Source organism: Diadema antillarum, unplaced genomic scaffold (genome assembly GCF_040938485.1).
Source record: "Diadema antillarum isolate AM-2024a unplaced genomic scaffold, OU_Dant_1.0 seq00000876_RagTag, whole genome shotgun sequence".
Taxonomy (NCBI): Eukaryota; Metazoa; Echinodermata; class Echinoidea; order Diadematoida; family Diadematidae; genus Diadema; species Diadema antillarum.
In genome coordinates, this window is record NW_027271740.1 from 782,560 (window position 1) to 793,623 (window position 11,064).

General features: G+C 39.9%; 1 protein-coding gene across 1 annotated transcript; it reads left to right on the top strand.

The window, feature by feature from the left end:
* Positions 1-302: 302 nt before the first annotated feature.
* Positions 303-10,424, top strand: LOC139740732 (univin-like). Its single transcript, XM_071651300.1, has 2 exons — positions 303-630; positions 9,577-10,424. The coding sequence occupies exons 1-2, from the start codon at positions 303-305 to the stop codon at positions 10,422-10,424; spliced, it is 1,176 nt and encodes a 391-aa protein (XP_071507401.1).
* The last annotated feature ends 640 nt before the right edge of the window (positions 10,425-11,064 follow it).

An 11,064-nucleotide genomic window follows, 5' to 3' on the forward strand; every position in this document is an offset into this window, starting at 1 on the left:
ACATAACATTACTCTGCGAACCGCTGGCTTGAGAGACCACTGCGAGGCATGAGTGCAAGGAGCCGCTATTAGGGGAGATGTAATAATACCACCGTATTTGTAAAGAGAAGACAACAATGTTTTTACGATACCGATATAAATGACCGTGAGATCGTCGATTTTTTCCCCTTGTCCGTCTGCACAAGTTAGTTGAGATTTAGCGCTAAGTGTTTGATGTGCGGGACAGAGCCTTATCCCGCTTCAAGCTTGGATCGTAATCAACTGGAAGAAGAAGAAGGTGAAAGTACGTTTAGTCACCGTCAATGGAGGTCTCAAGACTTGTGCTGATCATTGTAATATGGCTGACCACAGCCGAGGGAGCCCCACCCGACTACGTGACCCTTACCCGTAGAATGGAGAGCAAAATCCTGCGAGTGATGGGGCTAAGTGAACGACCACATCCCCGGCCCAACGCCACGGCACCACAATACATGTGGGACTTGTACAGGCAAATGTCCGCCGCGGAGGAAACGGTCGCAAGCAGCGCAGACGGTGGACCGAGGAGAGCGGATGAAGGCGATGAGGACAAGGCGGGAGAGTGCTCGGGACCTCAGCTCCATGGTAACATCATCCGGAGCCTATCAAATACAGGTGGGTAAAATCACTGACTGGTAGGGGATGATTAACGAGCAGAAATAACGACGTATGTTACGCCAATTACTCACAAGCCAAGGTTGCCTACGATGACAGCTGGTAGCAGTGGGTGATGGACTCATCGCCATTTAATACCATATCTTGTTTCAAATATTTTTTTTCCTGCCTAGGTAGTAGGACACTATTTCACCGCGTGGATAGAATCATAGAACAGGTTGTCTGCTCAGAGATAAGGTTACGTCTCACAATTTGTCATTATTATCATTTATTTTGACTGGCGAGCGCTTGCTTATCATTGACACGAGCCATGAAATTTAACTTGCCATTTATTTACACCCTCTTTGAATGGTTCCGAAATGGATATAGTCATTGGATATTGTCCTACGATTTCACGATTATAGTCAAAACAGGTATGTGACTAAACTAAGGCAATGAGCGTACTAAACAAACAAACAAACAAACAAACAAACAAACAAACAAACAAACAAACAAACAAACAAACAAACAAACCCCAAGACAGTTTATTTATTTGCGAACTGAAATGAATATACGGGACACTCTTCCTTTTCAGATTTGTGCGAAGATCTTGCATCTATTATTTCTTTTTTCCTCTTTTTTTTTTTGGGGGGGGGGGTCTTTTAGATATCAATTATTTATATATCTCCGATTCTTAAAGAATGTTGTTTCCAACTTCGTGTGCGCGTCATTGCTGTGTACGTGTTTATACATGATTATATGTGTTATTTGTCTTATGCAGATTGAATGCGGAATTTATTTTCACCAACCTTCCTAAAGTACCGTGCATGCACATGTCACTCTTTTTTATAGTTTGAGGAAATTAATGATGATTGTACATTGACAAAGTGGGCTTGGACATGAAAAAATTAAAACTTACGCTAATCATTTACATCGCTTCATTGGCAATATTTTCTTACGTCCTGCACAAGGCACTTCAACTCTTGGTTATTTTCGCGCTGTTGGTGATCGTGGTATACTCCGGGACGTTAACCATTTAATCCCACGTTTTCCATTCAACCTTCATCGAGGCTTGAAAATACCTAGTTAATTATTCCATTGAGACGAGTGTTTCGGAACTCAGGCAATTAATCGTGCCATTAAACAATTCTTCGTGATAGGTTCGTTGAAATCCCGCGTAATCTCAAACTGAGTATGGCTTGTCCAGCTCTTTGAGGTGCGAAAGAATGTCAATTCTTGGCTGGAATGCGCGTTTTTCATCGGACGTAGGGTTCAATGGACTGAGTCATTATGAGGTTTTTCAAACCTAATTGGATAGGTGTCCACGCTGGCCTGAATAAAACCCGGAGAGTTTAGTAGGAAACCACGAGGTGACTGGGGCTTTCTTTAGCCACGACTCCCCATCAACAATGACACTGAACCTCATTGTCAAACTAATATCCCATCATCGCTTTAAAAGGTTCAACGCACCCAATATGGTCGCCTTGGTGCACTGTCTTCAAGAATCTTAAAAAGCTGCTACCTACATTATACTGGGTAGCAATTACGTAAGATTTAAGAACACAAACTGATGTAGATTGTTATTAATCCAGTCCAAGTATTATCTGTATCTGTATGGTTATTCAGTAAAATGTCCAAGAAGACACATCCACGCTAACTTGTAGAGGAGCACTGCGTGTGGACAGAGCGCGACTATTGAAATTGCTTCAAATTTTGCTTGAACAGGGACAATGATGGACATTGAACCACTGCGTTATAGGGAGTTGGTTCAGTCTTTAACAGTCTTTATTATCTCCGAAATTCTTATAAATCACAAAACTGGAATGGAAACTTACGTCGCGCGACGTTCCTTACACTGAAGGACGCCAAAACAAGCTGATTGTTAATCGGCAAAACGTCGCACGACGTATAAAACTTTCCATTAGAGTTTTGTGATTTATAAGAATTTTGGAGATTTAAGAACACACTGACATAAATCAGTAGAAGTTTGCAAGATGACTGTGTTCGCTTATCTCTGCATCATTTTATTTCTTCCGTCTCCATCACCAACAAAGAGAATAAAGAAGATATCAAAGTACTCGATGTTTGTACTCGGCAAATGTTTCTATTGAGAATACCAGTGATACGAACCATCATTGTCTTGCTATTAAAATTTCTCTACTCTCATTGTTTTTTATCTACATAGTCGATACACTTATGTCATTAAAAAGCACCTGCACGCCTCCATCTGTTTGTGTGCAACTCTTTGTCCATGACTTATTCGTGCATGTTTCATGGAAGCTTCCTCCCTGCTTTGTGAATAATCAGTCTCTCTGTCTTTCCATTTTATCTAACTCCCGACTTAAAAGGTCAGTTGTGCGGGCAATATCCTGTAATTAGTTTTGAGTTGCGAAACATACAAGCAAATTGATTTCATATTAAACTGACAAAGAAAAATGACTTTCAGCACTGGCCATTGGTAATTTGCCATATACGCACAGCTTTTTTACATGACCTCTATCACGTGTTGCCATATCACTTTAATGATTTGATAAAATGCTAACATCCTTTCGAGTCTACCCCTCTCCCCGTCTGATTTCCGACCGAGTGACCGAAACAAATGAGTTCCGCCTGCTGTTACGTCATCAGGCCATCAGATCATTACTCAGTCTCCTTCCCCAACATTCCCCCTTTCCCGTCACACTTCTTACACTGATATACAACACTGATAATCAGCAACTTTACCTCATCTACAAATAGATAGTTCATTTATGAACATCATGTTTATGTGATCCAAGATAATCGAGGTATCATTGTCATTGCGTAATTTTGCTTGTCTGGAAGTTGATACTTCTTATGTCGTGGAAATTAGATCACGTTGAATACCGAAGAAACACTTCCCTGTCGTAGGCTGAAATCTATTTGGTCTTGTTAGGATGTAATCATTGTCATACGGTGTCTATTCTTTGTTTGACTATTGAAGTCTGACGTGCATAGCAGGATACGAATACATATGTTCGTATAAACCAAGATTAATCTTACTGTTTTGTTATCACAGATGCCGAAGTAATAGATACAAGCCAGAGCAATGACCGCGCTATATTATTATGGCAGCTGCGCAGTATAGATGTCCTTTTTTATTATCATCATTACAGTTTTCCTAGAATACAGCATAAAAACTAGACCATCGATTGATAATAGTCAGTCGCGATGATCCGAAATGGAAAGAGTTCCTTATGTCCCCCCCCCCACTAAATTACTTTTTTTTACTAATAATAAACTAAATAAAGGTTATGCCATTTATGGGAAGACTTCCTTTTGAGACGTAACCCTAGCATAACCTTTATTTAGTTTATTAGTAGTAACAAAAAATAGTAATTCATTTATTTCGTGCAAATTAGTGGAGGGGGGGGGGACATAAGGAACTCTTTCCTCTGAAATAAATGACCAAACGTAGAGGTCCTCACCGTCAAACCGCTCCACACCAGTCTACTCCAGCTATATCAAAGTGTCAATCAAAATGATATAAGCCAATAAATGTGGTAAAGAAACTGTTTAGGGAAGGAAAGGTTGCACTATCACCTGAAATGTGATTTTTTTTTATAGATATATATATAAAATCTGCGATGACATATCATCAAGGCCTACTCCACTTTTGTGATATATTAGAAAGATGAACATTTAAAGTTAAGCGCATTCTCTTTTAGATATCTATTACTTAGTAATACATGTAATACGTATTAGTAACAATTTCTATTAGTAATAGTGATATGGTGAAAGCCGCTAATTTCTAATTCTTAAACTTTTGCAGTGGTTGATGTGAATCTTCTTGATGCTTTATAATCCCGGGATAGTTTCAAGGAACTGCTGAAAGGGATTACTACTTCAAGGTTCAAGGTTCAAGGTAAAGTCGTCTATTATTATTCGGGCTTGATGTCTGATTACTGTTCATTTCTTCCAGTGAGGGGAATATTTCCACAATGACTATAGACTCTTTCAGGGATGGATAAACTCGGAAAATTAGTCATATCAAAATCAATCGTCTCCAACAAGAAAAAAACAAAGAAATCCTTTTCAAAAGTTGTTTTGAATATAGGAAGTAACACAGAGCAGTGGATTAGTGGACAGTTGAGCAAATGTGGACCAATAACAAATGATATATTAGGTTGAGTCAGAGTGTCAGAAAATCAGGGAGTATTTGTTTCTAGTGACTTCTCTTTAAGGTACAAATTTAAGGTACAAAAACCTGTCGATTGATTTGAAACAAGACCAAAGAATAACCTGTTACCTTTTCTTTCTTTTTTTTTCTTTTTTTTTTGGGGGGGGGGGAGGATTTTAGTTTGTAGATCTGAAGACGATACCAAACTAAAATGTAAATCAACATTCTGGGATTTTTTTTAATGTTTGGTGCCATGTGACCTATAGACACCTTTTTTTTTTCTTTTTTTCGCGGTTCCCGTAAAGACGCCAAGCAAGACTGATTTAATGGTCTTTATAGACCGTTCATTTGATGACGATGTTTTCAGTTAAAAAGACTCCCTCTCTTTTACCGTGTGATATATTCACCGTGGAGTTTATATTGACCCATGTAGTCGTTCATAATTTTTAGCATCTGGAAGTCAGAAATTAGTTTGGCTGTGGTGTCAGTGTCCTCTCTAGTAAATATCGGTCAGTGGACTGAGTCGAATGTTTGGAGGATTGTGACTACCGTGCCTCATGTCGGTAAGACGACCCAGATGCGGATTCTGTGTTAGTTCTGTCTGGTCACGGGTAAACATGTGTCGGGAATCGGGCATCGCTTCAGCTGACCCACGTCGACTTGGCATACTTTGTTGGGTGATCTCTGGAAGGAGCAATGCATCAGTGTCACCATGGAGCAGCATCTTTACCGGAGGACTTCCTTTCTCCTCTCTCTCTCTCTCTCCTCCAGGGCTTTTAACTTCACAATAGAAAACTTGCGCCTTTGGCGAAGTCTTGATGCGAATGGAACTGCTCCACAATGGAAAGTTTATAAGTATCATTTAAATGCCGGTCGGAAAAGGGAGATATACCCCTTGTGGGTCGAGATACTGGGGCATTATGTTACCCCTCATCATAGTCAATATATAATCATAATTATATATGATTTGTCTAATATATATATATATATATATATATATATATTTACCTAATGTATATATTTGTCTAATATATATATATATATATATATATATATATATATATACACTGTATTTGTCTGTAGAAAGGAACCCCATGAATTATGTTCATACGTTATGCGCGAAAGAAAGAAATGTTCACTATTTTATTACCCAAATGAGGAATTGTCCCTCTAGTTTACTTCTCCCTTTTAAAATAATATTGAAACAGTAAAAGGCGAGTGTTGTAACGCAACTCACATATGGACTGAAAGGTCCAGTTCAGTTGTTGTTAGAAATGCGTCTACTCGCGCAACACGCGTGGAAGACGAAAGTTCTCTTTGCAAAAATGAGGTAACCCCTAAATTGTGCTCCTTAAATAAACAGTTGATTCCAGAATCTCACACTCTGCCAAAACGCCCACTGCTTCCGGCATTTCACAGCTTCGAAGTGAAAGGCATCGTGCTGATTGCAAGAAGAAGCGCGAAGTTTACAATCCCGCCTTTTATTGTGGTGTATATGTGTGTGTTTGATGTGTGTGTGTGTGTGTGTGTGTGTGTGTGTGTGTGTGTGTGTTTGTGTGTGTGTGTGTGTGTGTCTGTCTGTCTGTCTCTCTGTCTGTCTCTCTGCCTGTCTACCTGTCCGTACTCGTGTCAGTGATCGAGTCTCCTGGAATTATGTTCAATGAAAACTCTTTTTTTCAGACAAATTTGCCCTTTTATCCGAGACGGATTTAAGGCATCATCGCACAATAAAGACGAACTCAATGTTTACGGCACCTTAAAAATAAGAAGATTGTATTTTTTTTTTTAATAAAGGGTTTTACCTGCTTCTAAAAACGAAATGATGGCAATAACAGTATGCAAATTAGATGAAGTGATCAGTTATCGTCTCGCAACTCTATAACTTGATTTTACATGATGGGGATTATTGTAGAGATCACATGTTGTGAGCGTCACTCTAGCAACCCTTTCTTATCCTGTTGGGAGTCAGTATTGCATAATCGCTACAGCTGTATAACAATCTAAGACGAAATATACGATTCCTGAATTCATTTAGACATGAATTTAGTATAGATTTGTATTCGCGCCACTGGGAGATACTGTAATATGTCTGATAAGGCTGATTTCAGGTGTATTTAAGGAAGAGCGAAGAACATTCAGTAATTGACTGGTAGTTTAGAGTCATTTATATGACACTCCACATTCTACACTAGATGGTTATTTGTTGTTGATGAAGGTATGGTCTAACGTATGCTCTGCGATACATGGAGAAAAAAAAAAAACTTCAGTTACGACTCAGACATATTACAGTATTAAGTCTATTGTCAATCGTACTATTCACATAAGATATTTACATTGTAGTTTGATATATTCAAAAAATTACACCGATATCATGCATATACAAAATAAAAATTATATTAGATATGTAATTTTTGTGAGGGTGCTGATTTTACTCGCTAAATTTCATTCTGTATCGTAGAATGACTTTTCTAATCACATTTATGTGTATAGGAAGAAAACAAATATGATAGGCCTACTTGGCTTGTTGTTGTCACGAATGGGTTTAGCGACTTGGCGTTGTAAGTTCATATCGATAGGACACTATTCGCGTAACAGCAGTGTAATTGCGATACCTCACTTCTAATGAACGCAAATTTGAGTTGTGGTAAAATGTCTTAGCTGTAGGCTAATTTTGTTCTTAATACAGCTGAATACGTAAGCACGGGAGCGTTCCATTCGTCAGTCCAGGGACGGTACATCAAACTAGCGCTGTATCGATGTGGGTTGTTTTTGACTTGTCTCAAGATGGCAGCAGACACATTTTTGAAAGAGCCAATTTGTAACCAAGTGCTGGGATGAATATGACCCATCTCACTTGTCGGTAGTTCATCACTTGGTCGATCTTTTTAAGTCAGCAGAATACACGTAATGATTTACACAGATATTTGGGATTATACATGTTGGCAGTGATAGTCACGTCATAAACGACCTCAAACAAGAATACAGAAGGCAATTATTCAGAGCCTTCTATAAACTTTCGTCTCATTGAAGTATACAATCAGTGTTTTCCAAACTTAAGTATCTCTGGCCCTTCCAACTCTGTTTCAATATTACTGCAACTCGCTTCATTTTATAGGATCGATGTGTTCAAAGAGCAAGTAGTGACTGGGGTTAATGCGGAAGAAATTTCGTGCGATGCCAAGTGTATAGCATGTGTTTTGTAAGATCTTTGTGGTCCCTAGAAGCCTGCGTTACAGATGTGGGGACCACATTAGAGTAATAAACACATCAGCTAGCATCCGACATGCTGGGAAGGGGAAGGGCGAATATAGGAGCATTGTTCGTTGGAAGGAGAGAAGAGGAAGGGATGGGAGAGAGGAGGAGAGTGGAAGACGAGTTCCATCATGCCATACCTGCATACCTTGGTACTACCCCCGGGAGATGAACGACTGACCCTCGGGTGAAACAACAAGGAGTACACGGTGTGCCAAGAAAAGAAAAACAGAAACAGCTACCAAGGTGTTTCAGTTTGTTCATATCTTCACTGGCATATTGACGACATATTTCTGGTTTTAGTTTTGAGCTCGCTACGTCGATAATTATTCAAGAAGGCGTGTTAGTGTATACATCTGATGTCACTTTTGCAATGTCTAGACATGAAACGATTATGAATGGCATTGTTTTGACATCGTGTATTTTTACACGCGCTCCCTCGAGGGATTTTTGCGGCAGAACGCCAGGTGACGATGGAGTGTCGAACCCGCCAGGTGAGGCGGCCTGACTCGCCTTCAAAGGGTACACCTGCCAGCAGCCATGGCGGCCTGGCATCGACCAGAAATACCGAGTTCCGTGTAGACAGAAATAGAGCACTACTACAAATTGTGTCTCCAAGTATCGAGCAATATAGCCTTGTTCCCTGCTGCCGTTTTGTATAACATGCAAGCAGTTAACCATTAAAAAAAGGGCCAATACCAGATATACCTACCATGCCTACATACAAAGTGTACTAAAGTTGTACTCAACCTATATTGTCATTATTTTTTTCTCTCTTTTACCCCCCCCCCCCACATCCCAGTCACCTCAACTTCTTCACAAGATATCAGTGATAGCTAACAGTAGAACATTTTGTCAGATACACTAAGCTAATATTAGGGCAAACTGAGGGTAATTTTAAATGAATGAATATTTAGTTTGATTTGTAATATTTTTTTTTTTTTGCGTTTGTAGTCGTCTTCTTTTTGTTAATGTTAAGAATAAGTTTTGTTGTGACAAACTTCGTTAATATTGCTTTGACCAAACCTGATTATTGTGTACTGATCTTTTAATGAGTCTGGGAGCTGGCAAAGTCTTACCTTTTGACAATCTTATTTGCTTGTCGAAACAAATCATTAATGATTGACCCTTACATATTACAATGGTAGAAAGAAAATAGTTCAAACACCTTGTGTAGTATGATCGTGATCGATTTCTATGAATTTTATCCATTTGATCACTTCAGCAGATTATATGATGTGAGGACAGACACTTTTTGATTTGTTTTGTTTGTTTTTGTAGCCAATTTGAACAGAGTTTAATCAGTTATCTCTCGAAACAAGTTTTAACTGTCAGTTATTGTATCAGGCTAGTGGTGAATATCAATGATCCTCGGTGTTGTATTACGCTAAGATACGCACATGCTGTTTGATCCTACCAATTTGCTCTTTTCAAATCCGCATTCAGATGTTTCGTGCAAATTCGTCATCGAAACTATTATCATAAAAGTAAACATTCACTATGATGGGGTAAAACGGAAACGATATTATACGTCTATTGATAACACTTTTTTCCCCCGCAATCTCGTCCATATACAGGGGGCGCTCTTCAGGCCAGTAATTCTTCAAGTCTTCAGCAAATTACTTTCTTCGACTTAGCGTCCATTCCCAGCCTTGAAGCCATCAAAGCGGCTGATCTAAGGCTAGACATTCCCGCCTTGTCGTCAGAAAAGTATTCCTCACTCCAGCTCAGCGTCCGAGTCTACCAACTCGTGGGTCGGACTAAATTCAATTCCATCATGTCACTGAAAGACAAGCGATTGCAACTCGTTGACGTTGTGTTCGTCAAAGCTTGGCGAGGCTACGCAGGTACGGTGGACATCTTGGAAGTGGTGAGTTCGTGGCGGGCTCGAAAGGCGCGAAATTTTGGTCTGCTCATTCACCTCGAGCCCGTACACTCGGGGAACTCGGAGGTGAGACAGCGAGTCCTCAAGGAAGCCTTCACCGCCATTCGCAAGCAGAGCACGACCAATTTAATCTTGACCTCGGCCGAGACCCAACAGTGTCGCAGTCGGAGAAACAAGCGTCAAGCCGACTCCCTCGATGAGCTGCCGACAACGACGACACACAACAACCTCTGCCAACGACATCGGCTGTATGTGAGTTTCCGCGATGTCGGCTGGCAGGACTGGATCATCGCGCCAATGGGGTACCAGGCTTACTACTGTGATGGTGAGTGCCCCTTCCCGCTGGGTGAGAGATTGAACGGAACCAACCACGCCATCATTCAGACTCTCGTCAATTCCATCGACAACCGAGCTGTACCCAAGGTGTGCTGCGCACCCACCAAACTTTCTGGCATCTCTATGCTATATTTCGACAACAACGAAAACGTTGTACTCAGACAGTACGAAGATATGGTAGTCGAAGCTTGTGGTTGTCGATAGGAAACTTCAAAGAGGGACCTCATATGAGAAAAGTGATGCGGTTTGTTGCCATGGATACATGCTCGAAAGCAGAAATGAGACAAAATGCATTTATTGTCATAGCAGGGTCTCATAGAGACTGCCTTGTCATGGTGACACATAAAAGACATGACAACATTGGTGCGAACAACGAAACGCAGAAACTGTGAACAGCAACGACGTTATGACGTATATTTCTGGCAACATGTACCTTGTGCACGTGGAAGTGATAACTAATCTATTCGATCTGATTCGCGTTTTCACTGCTCATTTCTTCTTCCAACATAGTTTTCAAAGTACTTTTTTAAGGGATGGTACAGTTTTTGTTGAGAGGGGGATTCAGATTTTATTTTTTTGTTTGTTTTTTTTTTGCGAGATAATTAGAAATCACTTATGAAATGATGATTAAAAGCATACAATTCTTAGAGGAATTCAGAGATTATTTGGTGAAAATCGGTTTTGAAATGGCTGAGATATCAAAAAGCAACAACAAGGTAAACAAAGTTTTCCTTGTAAAAGGTGGGTCCCACCTTTAATCAGGACCTCTTTGTTTTTGGATATCTCAGCCATTTCAAAACCAATGTTTATCAAATGAACCTTGAGTTTTTGATAGAATTGTATG